The sequence below is a fragment of the Anser anser genome (genome assembly GCF_964211835.1).
Source record: "Anser anser genome assembly, chromosome: Z".
Taxonomy (NCBI): domain Eukaryota; kingdom Metazoa; phylum Chordata; class Aves; order Anseriformes; family Anatidae; genus Anser; species Anser anser.
The window spans coordinates 77,104,167-77,127,891 of NC_139723.1; the positions used below are offsets into that span (position 1 = coordinate 77,104,167).

The 23,725-nt window shown below is 62.6% G+C and overlaps 4 protein-coding genes across 7 annotated transcripts in view; 1 reads left to right on the top strand and 3 right to left on the bottom strand.

Annotated features, from left to right (window-relative positions):
* The window catches only part of TLN1 (talin 1), a 31,773-nt gene extending 22,124 nt beyond the window's left edge, over positions 1–9,649 (bottom strand). For 2 of the 4 annotated variants that reach the window (XM_083816728.1, XM_083816725.1), the window contains exons 1-12: positions 9,545–9,649; positions 5,986–6,149; positions 2,672–2,769; positions 2,438–2,567; positions 2,200–2,352; positions 1,920–2,062; positions 1,669–1,796; positions 1,325–1,385; positions 1,105–1,209; positions 629–784; positions 295–396; positions 21–97 (exon numbers count right to left, since the gene is read on the bottom strand). In XM_083816728.1, coding sequence (XP_083672854.1) covers positions 21–97; positions 295–396; positions 629–784; positions 1,105–1,209; positions 1,325–1,385; positions 1,669–1,796; positions 1,920–2,062; positions 2,200–2,352; positions 2,438–2,567; positions 2,672–2,769; positions 5,986–6,115 — 1,283 coding nt within the window. In that variant the 5' untranslated portion in view covers positions 6,116–6,149; positions 9,545–9,649. Of the gene's footprint in view, positions 1–20; positions 98–294; positions 397–628; positions 785–1,104; positions 1,210–1,324; positions 1,386–1,668; positions 1,797–1,919; positions 2,063–2,199; positions 2,353–2,437; positions 2,568–2,671; positions 2,770–5,985; positions 6,150–8,099; positions 8,388–9,544 lie in introns of those variants that run through there. The other 2 variants (XM_083816727.1, XM_083816726.1) reach the window with 2 other exon arrangements.
* A 176-nt stretch (positions 9,650–9,825) lies between these two features.
* CREB3 (cAMP responsive element binding protein 3) lies at positions 9,826–14,526 on the top strand. The gene is made up of 9 exons (XM_083816740.1): positions 9,826–10,221; positions 10,518–10,791; positions 11,041–11,153; positions 11,375–11,467; positions 11,936–12,042; positions 12,346–12,414; positions 12,571–12,655; positions 12,787–12,868; positions 13,254–14,526. The coding sequence occupies exons 1-9, from the start codon at positions 10,111–10,113 to the stop codon at positions 13,625–13,627; spliced, it is 1,308 nt and encodes a 435-aa protein (XP_083672866.1). The 5' UTR covers positions 9,826–10,110; the 3' UTR covers positions 13,628–14,526.
* Positions 14,527–16,074: 1,548 nt separating this feature from the next.
* Positions 16,075–17,349, bottom strand: LOC310889382 (avidin-like). The gene is made up of 4 exons (XM_083816764.1): positions 17,192–17,349; positions 16,861–17,071; positions 16,307–16,427; positions 16,075–16,219 (listed from the first exon to the last, which is right to left on the bottom strand). The coding sequence occupies exons 1-4, from the start codon at positions 17,261–17,263 to the stop codon at positions 16,174–16,176; spliced, it is 450 nt and encodes a 149-aa protein (XP_083672890.1). The 5' UTR covers positions 17,264–17,349; the 3' UTR covers positions 16,075–16,173.
* A 3,193-nt stretch (positions 17,350–20,542) lies between these two features.
* LOC310889380 (avidin-like) lies at positions 20,543–21,781 on the bottom strand. The gene is made up of 4 exons (XM_083816761.1): positions 21,640–21,781; positions 21,353–21,566; positions 21,071–21,191; positions 20,543–20,798 (listed from the first exon to the last, which is right to left on the bottom strand). Exons 1-4 carry the CDS (start codon positions 21,709–21,711, stop codon positions 20,699–20,701), a joined length of 507 nt encoding a protein of 168 aa, XP_083672887.1. The 5' UTR covers positions 21,712–21,781; the 3' UTR covers positions 20,543–20,698.
* Between the last annotated feature and the right edge of the window lie 1,944 nt (positions 21,782–23,725).

Consider the following 23,725-nt stretch of genomic DNA (forward strand, 5'->3'; position numbering starts at 1 on the left):
GTGCAGCACGGCACACTTACTTCTTCGGAGACACGGAGTCTTCCAGCATGGTGGACTCCTCATCCCCCTCCAGTCCGAAGTGGTCTTTGCTCTTTTTCTGTGGAGGTGAAGGGAAAACACGTCAGCCTGCGTGCACCTCCCAGCCTCCGCCCCGCTGCCCAGGCTGGGGCACCCCCCAGCCCCATGGCACGTCCCCAGCCCCCCCAGCAGCACCGCGTGCCCGTGGGGCACCTCGCAGCACCCCAAGGAGAGGAGCCAGCTGTAGGCAGGCTCCCCGCACACCCAGGCACTCGCCTTTTTCAGGATGATGTCGATGTAGCCGGCGATCAGCTGGGCGATCTGCTCCCCCTCCGTTGTCTGCACGGAGTAGTAGCCATCCTGGTAATCTCCGAAATCCTGCAACAGCACGGCACGGGGTTGCACCAGGGCAGGGTGCATGCGCCCGTCCTGAGCCCCTCTGGTATGTGCTAAGCACCCGTGGCCAGCTGCTGTGCCAGGAGCAGGGCTCAGCCCCTCCATCCACCCATCGCGGGGCCGGCAGAGGCAGGAGGAGCAGGGCAAGGCAGCCCCACGGAGGGGAACAACCCAAGGGAGGAGCAGAGGGATGAGGGCTGGGGCTGTCCCCTACCAGGGTGAAGCTCTTGGGGGAGGCTGCCCAGCGCTTGATGTTGGTCAGGCTCCACTCCTGAATCACTTCCTTGGTTTTCTCGTCCACGCGCATCACGCACTCCTTGGTGATCCCCAGCAGCCGCGGCACCAGCTTGTTCTTCCCCTTCATCTTCTCCTGCGGGACGGGACAAAGGGGTGAGGGGCTGCCCCAAAGCTCGCTCACGTGGCCAGCAAAAGCCCCCAAGGCCACGCTTCCAGGTGATGACAGCAACAGCGTGGGTCTTGGAAAGGACACGGGGAAAAGCACGAACCAAGGAGTGAGAAGGCAGCACAGAGGGAAAGCCAAAACGAGGAGCAGGCACAGAAGGGACACAAGGAAAGCTGGAGCAGGTTGGGGTGAGGAGCGGATAGGGACAGGAACGATGAAGGGATGCTGGAAAAAGGGAATTTTGGCCAGCTAGCACGAGAGGTGGGGCTGGGGAGCCGCTGCTCTACCTTGACCAGGAAGAAGGAGACGCCGTAGGTCTTGAGGGAACGGGCCAGTTTCACGTAGCGAACTTTGGCCTCGATCTCGCTCATGTTCCCGCAGCTCTTGTGGGCCTGCAGCAACAATGAGAGGACATCAGGACAGCTCCACGGTCCCCTGGCTGTGACGCTGTGTTGTCCCTCCCCATCGCAGCCTTCCCAGGCTCTCCCCGCTCCGCCCTGCACGTACCATGAAGATCTTGCGCTCCCCTTTCTGCTTGATGTACTCCTTGGGCAGGAAGTCCTTGAGCCTGCCAAAAGACAGCAAAATCAGCTGTTATAGCACGGCCCGAAGCCATTCCGCTTCGCCTACGAAGACACCCAGCCTTCGAGAAACCCCTGCCAGCGCGGAGAGTTTTTGGGAACAGGAAGGATGTGGGAGAGGTCGCTGCGCTAACGACAACTCCAGGACCCGCAGGACCTCTCCTCCTCGGAGCCACCCCTCCGCCCTCCGGGACGACGGAGCCCCAGGGGCTGCTGCTCGGCGCTACGGGAGGGTGCTGGCAGAGGCAGCGGCACCCCCGGGACACTCACTCCAGAAATCCTGGCTTGTGCTTCTGCTCGTTGTGCGGCCCGAACTGGATCTGGCACTGGTAGCCGGCGAACTCGCACGCTTTGTCGAAGGAGACGGGGTGGGAACCGTTGAGGATGTCATCCCGAGCCTGCGTGGGAAGAGAAGGCACCGGGATCTGAGCACCCTGAAACACCCCCGCGGCTGCCCCTGGCCCAAAATCTCAACCGTGAGCCCTGATGGGCACGGGGCAGCGGGGCGAGGCACGCCGTACCTGCACGTAGAGCAGGTTGAGCTGCACGGGGTCTCTCGAGTCCACGTTCTGGTCGGAGTAGAAGAACTTGCGCCGCAGCAGCAGCGTCTCGTTGTCGTCGATGCCCTGCTCGCGCAGGGTCCGGCCGTGGTCCAGCCAGTTCACTGCAGGCGAGGGCAGAGCATGAGCAGGGACGGACAGACGGCCGGGCAGGGACAGACAGCCGGGCAGGAGGCCCCGCTCCCATCCCTGCCGCCCCCTGCGTGGGCTGGATCCACCCCAAGCACTCCCCAGCACGTACACTCATCGTCCGTGTGCAGTTTCTGCTTGAGCTTCTCCATCTTCTTCTCATCCCGCAGCAGGGTCTTGTCCTTCTTGAGCGTGCCGGTGACCTCCTCCTTCTTCTCTTCCATGATCTCCCGGACGAGGGAGTACTCGTCGTAGTTGGTGATGCCTGCAGGAGCGCACGGGACTGAGCTGGTGCCGCTCCCCTCCTCCCCTGAGACCCTCCTGTCCCTCACCACCGCCCGTCCTCTCACCGATCCGGGCGCATATTGTCATCAGCATGTCTGTGACGGTTTTGGAGTCATCGACCATGACAGTTTTCACCGTCCCGTCCAGCATGCGGATCTTCAGGGGCCGCTGCTTCTTCTTGTACTCCATGGTGTCCTGCAGGCACAGCGAGCACAGCTCCCAGCGCGGGCACCGGGCACCCGCAGCTCCCACTGACCCTGGGGGGGACGCGGGGCGCACGATGCGGGCTGGGCGCTTACCCCGTTGCGGAGCATGTAGTAGTCCAGAGCCTTCCCAGCCTCCAGCCAGATCCCTTTCTTTGGATCTTCATCCGAGAGGAACAGCCCGAAATCGTTGGCTGGAAAACAGAGAGCCTCTGTCGGCACAGCCCCGGGCTGGATGGGGCCGGGAAAGAGCGCTGCAGCGAGCAGCCACCGCTGCCACGAGCAGGGGGAAAGCCTGAGTGGGCACAAAGCTGGCAAACGAGCGTCGGGGTAGGTGTTTGACATCCACTTATCTACAGGAAAATTCATCTGAAGCACGCCTACGCAATGGTGACAGTCACAGCTGAGGGGAGAGCTTGGAGCTGTGCTTGACAGCTGAAATCTTTGGTGCGAAACATTACGAAGCATGATGGTAAGATGCTGCAAAACCTAACAGACAAAGCACGATGATAAAATGCTGGGCATCGCCAGGAAGGGTGCTGGGAACGCGGCAGAGGGCATCGCCTCCCCGGACTGTAAAACCTCAGCAAACCCAGACCTTGGGCGCTGCTGCCCCTTGAAAATACACCGAGATGGACCAGGAGGAGCAGCCGCTCGGTACGAGGGACTAAGGAAGCTGGCACTCCTTGCCTTGGGGAGGAGCAGGCTGGAGGAGGACGTGCTGGAGGCTTACAAGGTCTCGGACATGGTGAATCAGTGCAGAAGTGATGTTCTGCAAATCCTGCCAGCCTGTGCCAGGGGACTGGGTGGGTCGGCTGCTGCCAGAGCCCAGGGACAGCCCCGGTGCTCTTGTTGCGAGAAGCGCGACGGGCTCCGGCCCGGGAAAAGCCCTTCTCCTCCCCTCCAAAAGCCCTTCTCCTCCCCTCCAAAAGCCCTTCTCCTCCCCTCCAGCAGCTGCTGGGCCGGCCATTGGTTTTGTAAGCGGGCGTTGCTGGCGGGGAAGGGGAAATTCCTGAGCTGCCCTGCGCCTGCCCGGCTCACGCTGTGCTGAGGATCCTGCTAAACGGAACAAGAGAACCAGGGAGGCTGGCCTTTGCTTTTTTTTTTTTTTTTTAAAATAAAAGAAAACAACTATTTTCAAAGCCAATTTTAAGAGGATAATTCTAAAGCTCTGAAAACTGAGCAGCTTGTCTGGATCTTTGGCTCGGGAGGGGAGAGGCGCTTCCCGAAACAGGGCAAGAGCAGAACTGGAAGCTGTGCGCAGAGGGTGCGGGGATGCCACATTACGGCCACAAAACCCAGGCCAAAAGCAGGGGAATTGGGTAACTCCTGGCCCAGCAGCTTGAGACCCCTCTCCTGGTGTAGTGCGAGGAGCAGGGCAGGAAAGCACGCTCAGGATGGGTTTGCTGGGGGACAGGGGCAGGGTGTGCCCAGATTTAAGCAGCAGGACCCTGCTAAAGGTGACAAAAGAAACGAGCAGCTCCAAAAGGGATCCACGAGGGCCACCGGGTAAGGGCAGCAAGGAGAAACAACAGCTGCAAGGATCTCAGAGGGAAAGAAGAGCTCCGAGCAGATAAATGGAAGATCTGTACGCGAGGTTCCCAAAATTGCAACCCAAAGGCTTTTGGAGAGCTGCGGGCACGGCGGTGGGGAAGGGGAGGCAGCGAGGAGCAGCAGTGCTGAGCTCAGCCCTGTCTCCAGCAGGGTCGAGCTCCAGCTGTTCTAGGGAAAAGCCGTGAGCAAGGGGGCAGGAACTCGGGCACGAGCAGCTCCCTTTAAGGTTTTCTCCTCGCCCTTTACGAGCAGCTTGGCTTGGGCCCAGGGGCAGGAAATGCAATGGCTGCGGATCTGTATAAACACCCCGTCCCCCTCCGAAACCGAAAGCTGCGGTCACACAGAGCGAGAAGGCATTTCCTCTGCTCCGCCAGGAATCCGCTGCTCCCAGATGTCGTCGCCTTCCCCTCCTCCTCCTCCTCCTCCTCCTCCTCCTCCCGTGGTCCCCACGCCGCGGCCGCTCCCTGCCCAACGCAGGGCTCGGCGCAGCGCCGCAGGAATCAATCGCCCGGGCACGACTCGCATCGTGAGGTCGTTTGTCATCGGCTTAATTCTGAGCCTGACGGCAGCCGGGAGATATTACAGCTGAAAGAGCTCGGCGAGGTAGCAGCAGACCAGCACGTCACGGCCTCGCGGAGGGCCGCCGGGGAGGGATGTATATTCCCCAAGAAAGGAAAAGTTAACTTATATGGTGCAGGAGCACCCGCTGGGAGCACTGCGGCTGCTCGAGCCCACCTAGCCTTGGCCAGATTAATGAATGCACGCAGGAGAGAGGAGACAAGATACAGGCGGGGAGCTGGCTGGGAGAGCTTGACCACTATTTCACTTCCCATGTGTTCCCCTACTGCCCTGAGCCCCCACCGGGCATAAATAAGGGAGCACAAAGAGCCCCGAGGTCTGGTCCCGTGCCCTGAAAGCACGCTGATGGGGAGCATCGAGGTGCGAGGGGAGCCCTTGTCAGGCTGCAGGAACTATCGGTTATTCTCCTTTATTTACTTATTTTTTAAGCAGGCGACCTTACAAGGCGACGACCCGCGCCCTGAGCAGGCAGGTCAAGTCAGCTCCTCCCGGAGCTTTTTGGGGCCGCCACCCCGCACAGCAGGGACACCGCCTTCATTTTTGGGAGCCTGTGCACCCAGCGAAGGGCCACCAACTGGCGATATCAGGGCAACCTCTCCCAGCGTGCTGGCAGAGCAGGACCTGCAACGCACCCATACCAGCATCGCTGCACCAAGGGGAGGTCTCCAGACCTCCGAAAGCAGCCGCGGTGCTCAACGAACACGAGAGCATCCCCGTGGATGAGGACCGTCTACCACAAAACACCGCTTTGCACAAAAGCTTCTGAGGTTCAGAATCAAGTTTTTTCGCCCCCAGAGGTGCCTAGCAGGGACAGGCTCTCCTCTCCCTTAACCCTTCCTCTCCCCATGCCAAGGGGAGCACCCAACACGCACCCCACTGCTACTCTCTTTTGGGTGCAGAAACCCAGACCTGCGTGGAATGAAACAGGAAAGGGAGGATGTGAAATGTCAAATTTTTAAACATTTTTTTTTAGGGGACTGAACAGCCATATGCTGAGCGGCAACAGGTCGTGGAGATCAGCCTGGACTAAATTTGGCTTTGCCCAAAGCTGCAGCAGTGGGAGAGGGGCTTTGTGTCCTGGCAGTACCAATGCCAAGCCTGTCCCAGGCAGGTGAGAGGCTGTTTAGGGCACCTCCAGGGGCGTGAAAAGAAGAAAAAGGAGATGCAGCTGGGAAAGCAGAGGCCGGGCAGCACGAGGGGACGGGGGACGAGCCCAGGAGCAGGGCAGAGCCTCGTCCCTGCACTGCACGGAGAAGATGGGGTCACCGCGGACTTACGCTGTCCCATCTGTGCCTCGGGCACCCGCTCCCGGATCATGCGGCAGGCGTCGTACACCATGGTGGAGGGCTCGAACTGCATCGTCTTCACCACATTGCCGATGCTGATCTTCAGCGAGAGGGCAACCATGGTGGCGGCTGGACTGTCCCCACTCCTGCGTCACCTGCCGGAGGACACAACCGGGTCAGCTCTCGGTGCCCGGACCCCGCGCGCACCCCGGGGACCTGATGGTGGCCGAGATCTTCTGGGATGGAGACAGGATCACAGAATCATCTAGGTTGGAAGAGACCTCCAAGATCACCGAGTCCAACCTCTGACCTAACACTAACAAGCCCTCCACTAAACCGTATCACCAAGCTCTACATCTAAACGTCTTTTAAAGACCTCCAGGGATGGTGACTCCACCGCCTCCCTGGGCAGCCCATTCCAATGCTTAATAACCCTTTCGGTAAAGTTCTTCCTAACATCCAACCTAAACCTCCCCTGGCGCAACTTTAGCCCGTTCCCCCTTGTCCTGTCCCTAGGCACGTGGGAGAATAGACGCATGTGCTCGCCCCACCAAACCTGCCTGGATGCCGTGGTGGAGGAGCAGAGATCAGGGCTCGGCTCCCCAACCGAGCAAGGGCTGGTGGTGGCAGCTCCCAAGGTCCTTCATGGACACGAGGGCTTCAGATGAAGCTCCTCGCTCGTCACCCCGCTGCACCCAAGGGTGGTTTTGAGCTCTGGCCAGGACGGCGCCTTCCCCATCCTTCACCCTGGCATCACGGGAGCGGATTCTGCAGCCCTCACCCACCAGCGAGGAGGAAACGCGTGCCAGCAGGGCGGCGAGATAAGTTGGGACAGCGTGACGGAGGGGGGTTAATTATAACCGCCATGACACAGAAGCCACAAGAAGGAAAACCCTGCTTTGACCCGAGGCCACCGGTGTCCGGCCCCGCTATCAGGGCCGAGCAGAGGTCCCACGTGGGCACCCCAAGGTGCCGAGCCTGGAAAACCCGTGCGTGCTTCCTGGGGGCGCAGAGCCCTTGGGGAGGAGATAGGGACCCCTGCACCGGGGGGGGGACACGGGCGATGCAAACCTCTGCCCCACCGCCAAGGGGCAACTTGGGTGTCCCCTGCCCTCCGGAGCCTGCCGGACGGAGAGACCTCGCTCCTCCACCGGGGCTGACCCGCTCCAGGCTCCCTGGAGCCACGGACAGCCGGAGGAGGCAGGAATCCCAGCGGATGCACACCGCATCTGCCCGGGGCCGGGCGGGAGGAGCGCGGTGCCGCCTCCGCCAGCGCATGGAGCCGCTCCAGCTGCGCATTCCTGAGCCGTTCGGCAATGCTGCGTGCAGCAGGAGCCCTCGCGGAGGCCCTCGGCCCCCGCCGACGAGGAATGCAAGGCGAGCGGTGCCCCCCCCCCCCCCCAAGCACGCACCCTGCCCCGCAGCCCCCGGGCAGGATGGGTCCCCACGGCGGGTGCGGGTGAGGAGCAGCCGGCGGTGGAAAGGGGTTTTCGAGCGTTTCGCAGGCAGGGCGGGCTGCTGCGGTCAGCGGGCCGTCGCTCGTCATCTTCCCTACATCTAAAAATATTCCGGAGCTGAGCGCAGGGCTGCCTTCCATCCCTGCCCCCTGAGCCGCCCTGGGGAAAGGAGGACGTGCTGCCTCCAGGGCAGGGTCAGGGACCACGAGGAGCACAGCATCAGGTGATAAAATTAACTCCATCCCGGCCCAAACCTGGATCACGCTGCGAAGGGAACGCGGTGCCGGAGAGAAAAGGACGGTGCGAGCGGGCAGGAGCCCTTCCAGCCGCCCTGACCATCCCGGCAGCCCTGCTCTCGAGCTTTTTGACCGAAACGGCGAGTTCAGTTTTTGGAGGAACTGAACGCTTTTTTGGAGGCGTTTCCGTCACCAGAGGGGAAACGCAGCATTTTGCAGCAGGGCAGGGGCCGCTCCGTGCCACGCGCGCGCTCCCCACGACCACCAGCGGCTTGCACGTGGCCAACGCCAGGCTGAAAGCAGGGTGCGAAAAGCAAAGCACGGAGAGCTCGGGGCGGGGGGGGGGGGGCGAAAAGGGCGCTCGTAGTGGGCGTTACAGCTTCACACCCGGCGCAGCGCTGCAGACACTCACGTGCAAGGTGCTTAACGCCCCGAGCGAGCAGCCGACGCGCTCCCAGCGGCCTGTAAAGCAGAAGTGGTCTACTGCTATTTGCAGCAGCGCGCCTCGAAACACCACGGCAATCTGGCGGAGGCTCGTCACGTGAGGCTTGCGAATCGGTGCGGGTGCCTCCCCGCAGGCGCAGCGCCCCGCCGGGGGGGGGGGGGGCACACCGGGGCCGGGAGCGCGCACGGAGCGAAGGGCGACGGTGGGCAACGGGGCGGCCCGAACGGGCGACGCGCGCACGGCGATGGGAGAGCACGGCCAGCCTCGCGCCGTCCCTCGGGACGGGATGGGGGGGGAAGAAAAAAAAGTTAAATAAAAAGGAGAAAAAAAAAAAAAGGGGGGGGGCTACGCGAACGCACACCGAATTTTCTGGCTGGGCTCCAGGGGAGGCAAACAAGCCAGCGGCTGCTCGCTGGCAGGCGAGGGCAGACGGGGCGGCCGGAGGCACTTGTGCGGCGAGCCCCGGTGACGCAGCGGGTGCCTGCCCTCCCCGCACCGGGCTTCGCGTCCCTGGGCAGAGAAAAAAAAATAAAAAAAATAAAAAAAAAAACGAAGTTTCACGTCGGTAACGACAACGATAAAAACCGCAAAAAGTTTTTGGCTCTGCCGTGCGGGAGGCACGGCGGCGGCACGCTCCCAGGAGCCGCGGCCCCGCGCCGAACGGACCCGTTCCCCAATTTTCCCCCGTTTTCCGGGCCCGTTTCCCAATTTTCCCTATTTTTGCCCCACGGCAGCCGCAGGGGGCTGCGGGTGCCCCCGGGAAGGGGCCCGTCCCCGGTGCAGGAAGCTCCCCCAGCCCTTCCGCCCGCGGTCGCAGCCCCGCCGCGGGGGCTCGGTGGCGAGGCAGGATCCGGGGAGCTCCGGGATTTTAATTTATTACTTTTTTTCTTTTTTTCTTTTTTTTGTTGGGGGTGGGGTGGGGTTGCTTTTATTCCTTTTAACCAGCCGCGACGCCCGCCAGCCGCAGCCCAGCCCTCGGGGTTAACTTGTCACCGGAGGGCACGGAAATCCCAGCCGGCGGGGAGGTGCGCGCCGGCCCCGTTTTCGCCCCGATTTTGCCCGGTTTCACCCCGTTTTGCCCGTCTGCGAGCTGTCAGCCGGGGATAAGCCTTCCTCCTCCTCCTCCTCCTCCTCCTCCCCGCCCGCGGGGTCACGGCGCGGCGGCTCCGCTACCGAACGCGGGGGCTGCCGCCGGTGGCCGGTCCCGGGGCACCGGGAGGAGGACGAGGAAGAGGAGGAGGAGGATGGGGGGGGGGGTACACCCACACGGTGCCCCGACCCCCGACCCCCGCAGCCTGCCCCCCCCCCCACCCCACGGTGAGAACCGGGGGGGGATGTCCCGGTGCCCCGGGCCCCCCCCGGTGCCGGGACGCCCCGCGGCGAGCCGTGCCCGCTCCCCCGGCCCCGTGTACCTGGAGCAGCGCGCCGGGCCCGCCGAGCCTGTGCGGCAGCGGGGCGGCACCGCCCGCTTCCCGCCCCCCCGCCCCCCCCCCACCCCGTTCCCCCGCCGCGCATGCGCCGGGACCGGGCGGAGCGGGGCGGAGCAGCACGGAGCGGGGCCGGACCGAGCCCCCCCCGTCCGGTCCCCGGGCATCGCCCCGCGGCGCCTCGGTAGCGATCGTGTCCCCGCCATCCCCGCCCCCCCCCCCGCCCCGGTGCCGCCGCCGCCGCCGCCGCGCGCGCTCCCGCGTCACCGGGAGGGGCGGGGCCGCACCGGGCGGGGCGGGGGGCGCGCGGGGGGTGCCGGGAGCGCGCTGACGTCAGCGGCGGGCGGGGGAGGAGGCGCTGAGGGGGAGGGCGCGATCGGTGCCGGTCCCGTCACGGAGCCGCTCCCCTCACGGTCCCGTTACCGCTCCCCCAAGCCTCGGTGCCCCCCCCCCCACCCCGAGCCGTCCCACAGCCCCCCCCCCGCCCGCCCCGTGCCCGCCGCCCGGTGGCTGAGGCCTGCTCCCGGCGCCGCCCGGTGCCCGCCTCGCCCATGGCGTGCCCGCAGCCCCCGGCGGAGCAGGACCTGCTCGGGTTCCTCCTCGGCGGTGAGGAGCCCGGGGGCGGCCTCCTGCTGGAGGAGTGGGGCCTGCCCGGCGCCGAGGTGAGCTGTACCGGGAGGGGGGGGAGGCTCCTCACGGGGGGCGGGGTCAGGTTTGGCTCCGTGCTCACCGAGGGTTTTTATTTTAAATCATTTTAAATCATTTTAAATCATTTTAAATCATTTTAAATCATTTTAAATCATTTTAAATCATCTTATACCATCTTATACCATCTCTTATACCATCTTATACCATCTCTTATACCATCTTATACCATCTTATACCATTTTTTATTTTATATTATTTTATATTATTTATTTTATATTTTGTTTTATTTTATTATCTTTTTTCTCCGCAGCTGCTGAGCGAGGAGATGGACGACTTCATCAGCCGCCTGCTGAGCCCCTTCGAGGACGAAGCGGGGTTGCTGCAGGGCTGCTCGCCGGCTGACAGCGACAGCGGCATTTCCGAGGACCAGAGCCTGTCCCGCAGCCCCGGCAGTGACCTGGCCGGCAGCCCTCAGAGCTCCGACATCGTGCAGGTTGATCACAACTATTCCCTCCACCAAGGCTGGCCGGCGCTGGAAAGCGTGAGGGCGGACACGGCGGAAGGAGATGTTTCCATCGACCTTGGTAAGCGATGTGGGGGGTCCTTCAGGCCCAGCTGCGGGTGGTGCTGTGCCTGAAAAAAAGAAGAAAAGGGTGCGGAAAAGCACCCTGACACAGAGGTCTGCTGTGGGGGCACGGAGTAGTGATGGAGAGACTTCTATCATGCCTTTCTGCTGCCATAAAATCGCAATTTCACGCTACTCGGATGTGGCTGGTGAGGTTTTTGTGCTGCTTCACTGAGGCCCGCAGCTCGACTCCCCCTTCCTTCCCCAGAGACATGGACGGGTTTGGAAAGCATGGCTGAGGCACTGGAAGCGAGCTCCAGTTTCCCAGTTGCTGTTGACGTGGATGCTGGACCCCAGCTCGTGCCCGGAGCCACCGTGCAGGTACTGACTGCTGTGCCTAAGGAAGCGTGTGTTGGTGGGCCCAGCCTTTGCTGTTCATCACATCTTCCCTTTTCTCCGGGGAAGGGAGAAATTGCTCTGAGGAATGTCTTTGGGGAAAGCTTTGGGAGAGCTTATCCTGGTTCTGCATGCCTTCTCTGCTCTGGGGTGGGCTCCGTCCCTTTACCTGGATTTTCAGTAGGTATATTTCTGCCGTTTTCTAGCCTGACTTCCCAGAGCTGGTGCTGACTGAGGAGGAGAAGCAGCTCCTGGAGAAGGAAGGTGTTTCGTTACCGACCTGTCTGCCACTGACCAAAGTGAGTCCTCACTGCTGCCTGTCACTCACAGACAGACTTTGGTTCCTCAAGCGCTTCAGCGCTGAAAACGCAGGACGGTGCCTCGGTGGGGCCACGTGTGGCAGGGCTCGGGGTCCTGCTCCTCCCCTCAGGGCCCTGGCTCTTGGTCTCCCCCCTTGCGACTGACTGCAGGAGGCAGTAACACCACAAGTGCTTTCGGCCTTCTTCCCGCTTGCCTAGTGGCTCGTGCGCTGCGTGCTTTTCATCTTCCTTGGGTTTATTTTATTGCTCTGGTACACCAGGAAGCTGCCGGTCTTATCAGCAGGCCAGAGTTTGCCTGGCAGCTTGTGCATTCATTCAGTGGCGTGGGAGGAGCAGGGGACAAAAGTACACAGGTTTCTGCTTTCTAGGCTGAGTGCAGCGCAGCATTTGTGGGGGCTGGGCTGCCATCAGCCTGGGGTGGCTGCTGATGAGGAATGGCTCTTGCAGGCTGAGGAGCAGCTCCTGAAGAAAGTGCGCCGGAAGATCCGGAACAGGCAGTCAGCCCAAGACAGCCGTCGCAGGAAGAAGATCTATATGGATGGCCTGGAAAACAGGTATGGGCACGCAGCAGCTGTGCTCTGCTGCTGCTGGGGTCTTGCCTCCACGGGCAGAGAGCGAGCAGACCCCGCGGGGGGCTCAGAAGCTCGGGGCATGGCCTGCCTGCCCTGTTAGGCTTGGGGGAGGCACGGAGCTTGCTCAGTTTGAGCCCGGTGCTGGCCAGACCCCGCAGTGTTTGTGTCTGCCCCAGCCACACAGAGGTTCTGGCTGTCCCCTGAGGAAAAACCCCGGCGAAGTCCCTGCAGCTGACTAACAAACCTCTCTGTTTTTCCCCTGTGGTGTTCGTCTGTCCCGGGCAGGGTGGCAGCCTGCACGGCTCAGAACCACGAGCTGCAGAAGAAGGTGCAGCTCCTGCAGAAGCAGAACATGTGAGTTCTCTTGGTCGGACGTGGCCGGAGATGTGGTGGGGAGGGTTGTTCCCCTGCCTGGGGCTGTGGCCCGTCGCTGGCTGCGAAAAGGGGAGGAGGGACGTGCAGCTCGTGGCCCGACCGCTGCGCCAACGCGTTGTGCCTGCTCTCCTGCAGGTCTCTGCTGGAGCAGCTGCGCAAACTGCAGGCCTTGGTGAGGCAGTCCACCACCAAAACCACCACAGCGAGCACCTGCGTCATGGTGAGTGGCTTCAGCCCGCTTTGGGAAGGGGTCTTGGCCGCCCCTGTAAATCTGGGCGGCAGGCGTTTATTGCAGCCGGTAATGCCTGTTCATGTCCTTTTGCTGAGAGCTCTGCTGATCTCTGTTCCCAGGTCCTGCTTCTGTCCTTCTGCCTCATCCTCTCGCCCAGCCTCTACTCGTTCGGGAGCAGAGGGCCGCAGCCGGAGCTCAGAGGTGAGCGCCCAGGGGGCTGAGCACGGTTCCGGGGAAAACGGGGCAGAGCACTTCCCACAGAGCCCAAATTCCTGGGCACTTCCAACCCGAGAGCCCCTGGGATGAGCGTTGGTTTGCCTTCCCTTTCCCAGCCCGGCTCCAGACCCTTCCCTTTCTCAGCCCAGGGTTAGGGGTGATACCAGAACTGCTCAAATCCGCCGCCGCGGGGAGCACGGGCTGTGCTCGTGCCTGGCGGCTGCGCAGCATCCTCTTTCTCCGCCTCCCCGGGGAGGAGTGTTCTCCTCTCATGGGCTCGGCGGTGGCCTGTGCTCTGTAGGACTGCGAGAGGTTGACGCATCCCGCTCTCGAGGCGGGGATGACGAGGCAGCTCTTCCTCTTTTTGCAGTGCTATCGCGGCAGATTCGCGAGTTCCCGAACCAGGCTTGGCAGGCAGCACGAGGCAGGCAGGAGGAAGCTGCGCTGGAGGGGCTCAGCCCCAAGCCCGAGGACACCTCGCTGCTGGGCAGCCTCAATCGGTCACGGGAAGAGGGGCAGAGTCCGCCCAAGCCCGATCCGAGATCCGCCTTCAGCGGCAACTCGTCCTCTGACCCTCCTGCGACAGCGGGCTCCGAGCTGGGCCCTCCCCAGCCGCAGGAGCAGCGCTCCCGGAGCGACCCCTTGCAGTCGGAGGTGCTGGCGCCGTGGAAAGCCAAGAGCCAGGAGTGGGTGGAGCGCACCGCCAGCGTGGTCATCCAGCAGCACCACGCCGACGAGATGTGACCCTCACCTCCTGCTTGCTGCCTGCCGGGGTGAGGCCGGGCGCCCCGTCGGGGAGGGACAAGCAGAGCCGCGTTAGCGGAGAATCCGTCGGAGCAAACACTTTTTAAATCATCTCCTGGTTGCTGGCATCTCAGAGGGTTTAACAGAGAGGAAGCGTTGTGCCGATGATCTATTCCTACACCCTGCTTTGCGTGTCTCTAACGGGAGCCTGCCCGAGATGGGGTGGGAAGCTCTGGGAGCTTCGTTCCGCTGTGGTGCAGAGGGTGAAGGTGAAGGCTTGGTCCCGCTCTCCGTGCCGCGTCTGGTGGCCACGAGCACTTCTTCTTGTCCCTCCCCAGTGATCCCACAGCGCTGTCTGGTGTTTGGGCACGAGATGGCAAGCGGGGTGCTGACTTCAGTGCCCTGCAGGGAGTGGTCCTGCCCTTGAAACAGCCCTGGGGCTTCCCCTGATTCTGCTAGCCGCTGAGCCACGGGCTCGCTGCTGGCCGGGCTGGAGGAGGTGACGGGGAGTCGTTCCCAAGCTGTGTGAGCCAGTTCCCCTCGCAGGGGCCCAGCCTTTCCTATCCCACACCCCTGAGCTGAGCTTCTGCCCCTCGGGCAGAAGGGATGAGGCTGCCACGGGGGAGCAGAGCCGAGAGCTGCGGGGCCTCTTGCTTGTCCGAGGGCTTTCCTGTCCCCTTGGCCAGGTCCGGAGCGGTGCTGAGCGCCCCGGCTCTGCAGCCAGCTGGCTCTGGCCGCTCTGCGAGCTGGGGCTTGGTGTCCTCCCTGCAGTACAGCCCAGTGGTACCTGCTGAGCACCTCCTTCCACTGCTTCGGATCTCAGCCCGTGAGGACGTTTCCTCGTTAGCGAAGTGTAAATAAGTATTAACGAAGTGTAAATAAAACCTGCTCTCTGTGCAGCTCTGCCCTCCCTGCTCCTTTCCGTCTGGGGCTGGGCTGAGCAGGTGAGGCTGGGCGTGGGGCTGGGAGCGTCGCAGAAGCACCCCGAGTGCAGGAGCCCCTCTCCCAGCCCAGCAGAGGCCGGGGACGTGTGACACCCTCCGAACAGTTCGGGAGGAACGGGTGCTGCCGGCACCCACGTGTGTGACGGCCGTGTGCAAGCAGTGGCGGCAGCAGGGCCTGCAGTGCGGCGATGCACGGCAGAACCGAGCGGCTTCCCCTGGAGGAAGTGCAAGGAGCCGCTGTCTGCCCCCACCTCTGCTTTCGTAAGGAGAAGCTGCACAATCGCAGGAAGTGGAGCAAAGCTGGAGTGGTGCAACAGCCCCGTCCCCTCGGCTGGGGGGCGATGGTTGCTAAACGAGGGCTGTGTGCTGAGCTCTGTCGGGGTCGCTGAGGCGTCAGAGGCTCCTGAGCTCAGGCTGCAGCGCCCAGCACGGGGCTTGGGGTGCAGGAGCCCGGGGAAGCAGGCGTGCTTATGGCAGAGAAGCACTGGAAGAGGCGTTGTGCGGGTGGGCGAGAAGTAAAATTGTTTGCTTTGTCTCCACTTGCGAGAAGAAGAAGCGGAAGAGTGCGGCTCGCCCACGGGCTGTGCCTTGGGACAGGTGGCAGCACACTTCTGCTTCGAGGACGAGGTGACCCCGGGGAGACAGCCGCTGCTCCTTCCCCAGCCGCCTCCTGCGGCGGCAGGTCGGTCTAGGAGCCCAGAATTGCTTTTGTTTCATTTTCTGCAGTTCAAGGGCAGGGTGTGTAACGCCACCGATGCCAGCGGGAGTCCCAGACGCTGGCCCAGGGCTGATCGATATCCGTGTGAGTCACGCAAAACAAAACCTGGCGGTGTAGCCGGCAGTGCCGGGGCTGGACGGGCACTGGCACCGGCGCCTGGCGCTGCGCCCCGCACCTGCCACCCGGCCAAGCGTCAGGAGGGGAGAGCTGGGGTGTCTCAGAGCCCGCATCAGGCCCAGGTACTGCCACAGAGACGTTTTGGGGTCGGTGCCCTGCGCCCTCAGCCTGTGCCACCCCAGTAATGATGTTTTTTCACCGCTTTCTGTGCTCTTGTGCCTGCCCTGCAGCGAGCGGCTATGAGCCAGCAAGGGGAAGGAAGCGTGGCACGGGCCTCGCGCCGCGGGGCGAGGGGCAGCGATGAGAAAAATGCCAGGAACGAGCCCTTCAGACACGTATTGTTCCTGTCAGGCAGAGGAACAGGAGGAGCCTGCTGTTTCTGTGACCCCCCCTGCTCCTCGTCCTCACTGAGGACTGTCCCTGACAGCTCTCCTCGCACGCCGCGGGTGGCGCGGGGCGTGCTGAGGTGCAGGGAGTGCTGCCGGTGCTGCCACAACGCTGTCCCCAGCTCGTGCGGGGCTGAGCAGGGTCCTGCTCCCCTGGAGATGGTGGGGACCTCGGGACAATCGTGGGATGGGGGTCACAGACGGGGGACGGGTGCTGGGAGAGGCACTGGGGTGCCACAGGAGGACGTCCTGGCAGACGGGATGTGAGAAGACGAGACAAAGGACGTTTTGCAGCAAAGCTTTATTGGGAGCAGAGGAAGGGGCAGGAGCTGGGTCTGCAGCCCAGCACCGACACCGGCTTAGGTCCCCGCGGGGCCGCCCTCACTCCCAGCGCTTGTGCAGGCGGGTGAAGACGTTGGTGCCGACCCTGTGGGGACAGAGCAGGAGACGTCAGGCAAGCAGCACGGGGCCACCGCGCCGCTGCCCGGGCCCTGCGCCTCTGCCCCGGGCTCACCTGGTGGCTTTCCAGTCGTCATTGATGCTGTCGACGTGTGACCGCAGGAGCCACATGGTCTTCAGGACCTCCTTGCCGTCCTTGTCCACGAAGCACTGGCCCGTGAAGACGGTGTTGGCGTCTGCGGGGAAGGGCAGGTGAGGGGAGCGTGGCTGGGGCCGTGAGCCCCGAGCTGGACAGTGCCGGAGCCGTGGCTCCTTGGGGACAGCTCGCTCGGGCTGTCCCTGCCCTCTGGGGACGGTGGTGTTGGGGAAGGTGGGCAGGGAGGGACGGGGGCTGCATGGAGATGGGCAGAGAGCAGCGGACTTCAGCCCCAGCCCCTCCTTTGTGTCCTGCGACCAGGAGGTGACCGAGCCCAGTGGCTCTGGGAGCAGGGATGGGGAACCACTGGGGACACAGCAGGGGACGGGGGAAACATCGGGGACACCTACGGCAGGGATCATCGGGGTGCTGCAGGGAAGGGCAGGAAAGCATCAGTGATGGGGTCAGGGGCAGCACAAGGAGGGATGGGAAGCACTGGGGACACTGCAGGGAGGCTGGGCAAGGAGAATAACCTGAAAAGCTCCAGTTGACGGTGAAGCCGAAGGTGGGCTGGCTCTTCTGGTTGGTGCTGTGCTGGTTTCCCTTCAGCGGTGACAACTTGACCTCGTTTGTCGTGGCCGTCACAGCCGTGTGGTAGGTGCCGGTGAACTCGCCCTTGGTGTTCACAGCCCCGATGGTCATGTTGGAGCCCAGGTCGTTGGTCCAGCGCCCGGTCAGCACGCACTGGGGCAGAGGGGGCTCAGCACCGGGCAGGAGGCAGGGGAGCCCCCAGGGGTGCAGCCCCACTGCCCGTCCCCATCCCCAAACCCGTCCCCATCCCCAAACCCGTCCCCAGCCCCTTACCTTTTCCGCAGAGAGGCCGGGGGCCAGCAGAGCCAGGCTGAGCAGCAGCAGGAGGGAGGTCGTCGGCACCATCTCTGCAGCAGGCGGACAGGCGGCCGTGCTCCTCGCAGGGCTCCCTCGCCTTTTTATTGCCGCAGGGGTGCCAGCTCTGCCCAGGGTTTGGTTGTGCAATCGGGGCGGTTCCACTTCAGCAGTTCCCGGCTGCAGGCACGGATTCCCAAAATCCGGTGTTGAAACTGTCCCTCCTTGCTGGCGTTTACAAAGAAGAGCCCCCCGGGGAGGCTGGCAGCACAGGGGCTCAGCCGGGGAAAACCCCTTTCAGGGAGGATGCTCCCTTCTGCTGCCCCTTGGCCACCTCGGGGCTGTGCCGGGGCAGCACATAAGGTGCCCAGCAGCATCAACACCAGCCCCCCCCCGGCGATGACAGCATCACAGCCCCTGCCTGCTCCTCCTCACCCATCTCCATCATGCAAAACAAATTTGGGACCGGAGCTGCTGCAAGGTTTCCAGGTGTGCAGCTCCCTCCCAACTGCAGCCAAGCACCGGGTGCAGCCCCAGGGGCTCGCGCTCTCCCAAACCCCTTTTTAATAAAGTCTTTATTTCTTAATAAAGAAAACCCCCCAGCACTGAAAAAGCCAGCAAGGAGCATGAAACCATCACGTCCTGGGTGCGCCAGCAAACAGGTTTGCTGCTGTGCTGGCAGGTTGGAGGAAAAAGACTGATTCTGAGAAGCAAGCATTCCTCGAATATCTTGGTTGTCGTGTTTTAATGCTGACAAATATTATTTTTACACCGGGGTTTTCAAGTCGCTTAAATCACGTATTTACATACTTCCGCTTTTGTTGCTGGCCGGGGAGGCTGACGTGACTCAGTTCATGCCAGATTTCCTCATATGTTCCTTAAAAACATCCAAGGTGACCTCTTAAAAAAAAAAAAAAAAAAAGAAAGTATTGCTTCCCCAGTCATCACCCACAGGCACAGAGAAAAAAAATAAATCCATTTCTGGTAAGGGAGCAGCTCAGAAATACATCTCCGTTCTCCTTTCCTTTTAGCCTCGCTTCTGAGCCCTGGTTTCCCTCCGGTAGCAGGACTGATCAGCGCCCGTGCTGCTGGACGCCTCGGTGCCACCTCTCTGCAGAAGCCCTGCAGACCCCTTGCTGCTCCCCCAGCATCGCACTTCCCGGCAGGACCACTTTGGGGATTTAGGCTCCCGTGGCTCGCTTCCCGCAGGATTTTCCAGCCCTTGGTCTCTCTGCTGCACACACACATGCCCCGGCTGTGACAGCAGCCGTGCCTTTCTGGGAAAAATTCCTGCTGCTGTGTTGACTTTGCTTTTATCTAGGAATCGGCTGCACCTCAAGGTAGGATTTCCCATTAAGCGCTGGGTTTACTTTGGCTGCCCAGGCACAGCTCATTTACGCACGGGTAGGTTTCGTTTGGCAGAACAGAAGCTCCACCATCAGGATTATTTACCATTCCTTTTCCTATATTTAATAAACCTTAGCCTGGTGGTGCGCGAGAGCTGGTGCGCAGGATCTGTGCGCTGAGCATCCTCCGACATCCCCCGAGCCGGGCAGCACGTGGCGAGCCCTGCGATTGAGTCAGCCTTGGGAAATGTTTCTCCACAAATGGTGGAGAAAATGACTCCTCTCTGGAACCAAAGATCGCCAGGCCAGCCTAGAGAATTGCCCGTGCGGACCTTTCTGAAAGCTGGCCCTCTAAGATGCAATTGTAACTGTTGTGCTAAAAAGAAAATAGTAGAATTATCCATTTATATGGTAACATCGAACTCCCCGGTCTTTGAAAGAAAACCTGTAGGCAGCCCATCCCATAGGGTTAATGAGCAATTCCAGCGGGTCTCAACAATTCAGCCAAGCCTTGAAGAAAACCTGACAGCTTTGGCAGCTGCTTTTGTTCTTTGCCTGCCAGCCCAGGATGTAACCGCACGTGGGGACATCCAACGGGGGTGAGTGGTTTGTTCCTCGGGGGCCGTGCACAGTGCTGAGCTCCTCGTGCTCACCCCTGGGGGGGTGTCCCCACGTCGCCAGCCCCTGGCCCAGCTGACAGCCAAAGCCCTGGCGCAGAGCAAAGGGGGCTTGGCTTCCAGGGGGCGGCAGGGGAGTGCACCTCCCCGAAACTAGCTGGGTGCAGCCGCCGGGCAGGATGTGTGCCAGAACGAGGAAAAGGATGCGAGGAGCCCAGCCCTGGCACCACGAGCTGGTGACAGGTTGGTCACAGGGCCAGCCCTGGCCGCCTCCCACGCAGCCTGGCGGCATTCTGGTACCCGTGCCAGTTTCGGTTCCTTCCTGGGGCAGGGAGCGCGAGGACTTCTCGCTCCCATCACCGGCCCACGGGCAGGATCCCATGGGAGCCAGCCTGTACCCAAGGCATCTCCCCAGGAAGCACAAGAGGGGGGACAGACAGCCGGACAATAGTTTGCTGGGCACTCAAAGTGATTTATCAGCTGAAACCTGCTCCCCCGGCTCGCGGCACGGTGCCAGGCCAGGGCCGTGCCGCCCCGCCGAGCTTCAGCTGCCGTGCCCGCGGGGCTGGGCTGGGCTGGGGATGCTGGCAGTGCCATCCTGCCGACGGGGAGCTCACGGCAAAGCCTGCGGGGTGGCACAGGGACACATCCCGCAGCAGGACACGGGGGGCTGTGGGTACCGGCACGCTCGTTTGGGTACGTGCCGGGAATCGTACCGCCGGCGGACCAGAAAGGTGGGCGAAAGGGAAGGGAAGGGGTAAATGCTCTGCCCGGCCCTCAGTCAGCCCCACGCTGGTGCCGCAGGTTGGAGCCCCTCTCTGTTTTGCTCTGCACAACGCTACTGCGCGCCAGCAGGGCGAGCTTTTCCTGGGCAGGGGAGAGCCCCAGCTGGCAGCAGAAGTATTGCAGCCCTTCCGAGGGGAAACCCCGCGCGAGCACCGGCCGTATGGGTTATCCGCTAGCACCAGCTGCTGGATGTCGGTGGAAACAACTCGCGGAAACCTGGCAGCCCGTTCAAAAGAGGGGCAGCTGTCGACGCAGAGGGAGCCCGCAGGAATAAATCAGATTGCTCTGGCCACGCGACGCGCGTGGTCTGGTTTTGATGGGGTTGCGCAAAGAGCAGCGGACGGGACCCAAAATACGGGCTGTGCAGCGCCCTGGCTGTAACCGGAGCTGTGCTGGGCGGCTGGGGAGAGCGAGGCGAGGTCGGGGTGACCGGGGAACCTGCACGGCCGCGGGGAGAGGCGTGGGAGTTCATCTGCTGAGGGTGATGGAAAGTGTTGCCTGATAAAGCATGGAAACGTTCCGCTGCCTGGCGGGGAACAAGGATGGTTTAAAAAAAAAAAAAAGTACAACCTCGGCTGATATGGATTCATATATGTTTTTTTTAATGTTAGAGGCTGGGTTAGGTTGTGGCATGCAGAACCTGTGGGGTGCAAGCTTTGCCATGGCCAAGGGGCGGAGGGGGTCACCCCGAGAGCCCCTGCTTAGCTGAGTGGGCCGGCTGCAGCCGCAGCACGCCTTCACGGGGTGGGTGAAGCCACATCCTCACAGGACGAGGACAAGCTGTGCAGGATCTTCCCTCCTGGGGCACGTTTGCGCGTGAAGATGTTTCTGCCCACCCTGCAGGGAAGCAGAGAGGTCCTGTGGGACGACTCGCATACGCAGCCCGCTCAGTGCCGTGGGTGATGGGGGTGTCCCCAGATGTTCCCCAGCTTGTCCCACGCAGCTGCCGGCCACCCCGTGCCCATTCCCCACAACCCCCGGCTGCAAACCCCACACTGGGGGGCTCCTGGGGCAGCCCCCACGCCCTGCTCACCCCACCAAGGGATGCTCTGAGGGGTGCTGGGGAGGACCCATCCCCAGTGCCACTGCCCACCACGTCCCCCCGCTACCTGGTGGCTTTCCAGTCCTCCTCCAGGGACCCGACGGCTTCGCGCAGCAGCCACGTGGTGCTCAGCACCTCCCTCCCGCTCGCCTCCACGAAGCACTGCCCAGCGAAGGTGGTGGTGGCATCTGGGGGGAAGCGGTGAGGTGGGAGGGGGGTGGCACCCGATCAGTGCCCCCCTTTGCTGGGGTGCCCCAAAGCCCCCCCTTTTCCCCAGGCAGACTTCCCGGAGGAGAACACGTCCAGCTGGAGCAACTCATGGTGCCGGCCCTGGTGCCCCAGCACTTACTGGAGAACATGTCCCACCGCACGGTGAAGGCAAAGGTGGGTGATGCCACCTCGCTGGGCTGCTGCTGGGCTCCCTTCAGCGGGGAGACACGGGGACAGCTGCCGGCGAGGGTCACCCGGGTGAGGTATTCGCCCTGGAAGCCCCCGTCGTCCGTCAGTGCCGAAATCTCCATCAGTGAGTCCTGCTCGTTCCTCCACAGCCCGCTGAGCTGGCACTGTGGGGACAGGGACACAGGCCATGCACTGTCCCCATGTGCAGACCCCTCGCCCCGTCTCCTAGCCCCCTACCTTCCTCTCCACGGGGCTGATGCACACCACCAGGGCCAGGAACAGGGCCAGGGCGAAGGCACTGCTCCCCATGGCTGCGGGGCTGCCCAGCGCCTGGCACGGTTTCCCCTGGCCCCTTTATAGGGCTGTAACCGGAGTCAGGGCCAGAGCAGGCCAGACGAGGTCGGGGTGACCCGGGCAGGGCTGCGGGGGGGCTGCACTCCCCGTGCCGGGGGCTCGCACCGCCCACCGCCTTCCCCTGCCGCCGCCAGCTGTGTGGCGTCAGCTCCTGCTGCTGGTCCTGAGCCATCTCCGCTGGAGCGTGCGGCTTTGCTGGGAGATGGGGCTGGGAGATGGGGCTGCGGCCACAACCCCAAATTAATCCCTCCGGTACGTGCAGAAGGGATCTTCTGGAAGACACCAAGATATTAAAGTCTGTGCACCCCAGCGGGAAGTGATGCTGGTCACAGTCCTGGGGTATGGCCCCCACCAAGGATGAGTGGTGCTCTGCAGGGCTGGGGACCTGGCTCAAGGACTCCTCCGTCCTCCCAGGATGACAGTCTGCGCTTGGCAAGGTTGCAGAAAGGGCTGAGCCAAGGGGAGCAGCAGAGGAGCAGGACCAAGCAGCCTTCAATTGCCTGGTGAGATGGGAGCTCCCTGGCTTCATCCACTTGGGAGAACTAACACTGGGTGGAGACATTGGGCCCAGAGCCACTGGGTAGTGAGATGTTGGGTGCTGAGATGCTGGGCAGTGAGAAATTGGGTGCTGAGATGCTGAGTGCTGAGCTGTTGGATGCCGAGAATTTGGGTGCTGAGATATTGGATATCCATGTCCTGAGGTGCTGAGATGTCGGGTGCCGAGATGCTGGGCATGGGGATGTTGCATGTTGAGAATTTGGGTGTTGAGATGTTGGGTACTGAGATGTAAGGCACTGAGATGTGTGCTGGGCTGTTGGGCGTTGAGATACTGGGTACTGGGATATTGGATGTTGAGATGTTGGGTGTTGAGGTGTTGGGTATTGAGATATTTAGCGCTGAGACTTTGAGTACTGAGAACCTGGGTGCTCAGACGCTGGGCATCAGGTGTGCCTACAGGGCTAGGAAACAGGCTGGGGAACCAGGAGGTATGTGCTCATTTTGGGTTTCATGTGCGTATTTCACTCAGGAAGGATGTGTAGTTGTGTGCAGTGCGGGTGGTGCCGGTCCAATATGATACCCGTGTGCTGCTCCAGCATGGAGGATGAGGCCAGAAGGTAAGGGAGCATGCCCTTGCTGGCTCACCCATCTGGCACAGCCCACGGGCACGCTGTGGTTGGTGACGTCCTGATGGCATTGAGGACAGCGGCCCCCACGCTGGGGACAAGGCTGACCCTTCCGGAAAGCTTGGTTTTGGTGTGCAGCTGATAGGGAGCCACGGGAAAGGGCCGGCCCTGGGGTGCTGCAGCCACCCACGGAGCCCCGCTGGCATCCGAAGTGGTGGGCGCTGAGAAGTTGGGTGCTGAGGTGTTGGGTGCTGAGAAGTTGGGTGCTGAGGTGTTCAGTGCTGAGGCGTTGGGTGGTGAAGTGCTGGGCGCTGAGGTGCCGGGCGCTAGAAAAGCTGGGTACTGAGACACAGGTGAACAGTTTGGTAGGATCAAGCGAGAGGCACAGCGAAAGCACGCAACCCCGAGACCACACAACCCCAGAGCCAGATGTGCTTCACCCCCCATGACGGCACGGCTCAGCACAGCTCAGCACGGCACGGCACGGCCGGGCAGGCCCCCAGCAGCCCTCACCTTCCCGGCGGCAGCGGGGCGGAGGCCGAGCAGGGCCAGGGCGAGCAGGAGGCAGCAGCGGAGGCTCCCCATGGCCGCGCCTGCCGGTGCCGGGCTCTGCCTGCGCAGCTCCGGCCCCGCTCGGCCCCGTTTATAGCGGCGGGGGCTGCGCGGTGCCTCTGGGCCTCCCGCCAAGGGTCACCCGGTGGTGACGGGCCACCGCCTGTGGTGGCACAGGGGACGCCGTGACGTGGGTGCCACTGCTGGTGCCGCCACGCCACGGGGTGGGCGTCAGGGCCTAGGGACGGGTGATGGGAGAGGCAGTGGGATGCCACGGGGGGGGACATGGGAGC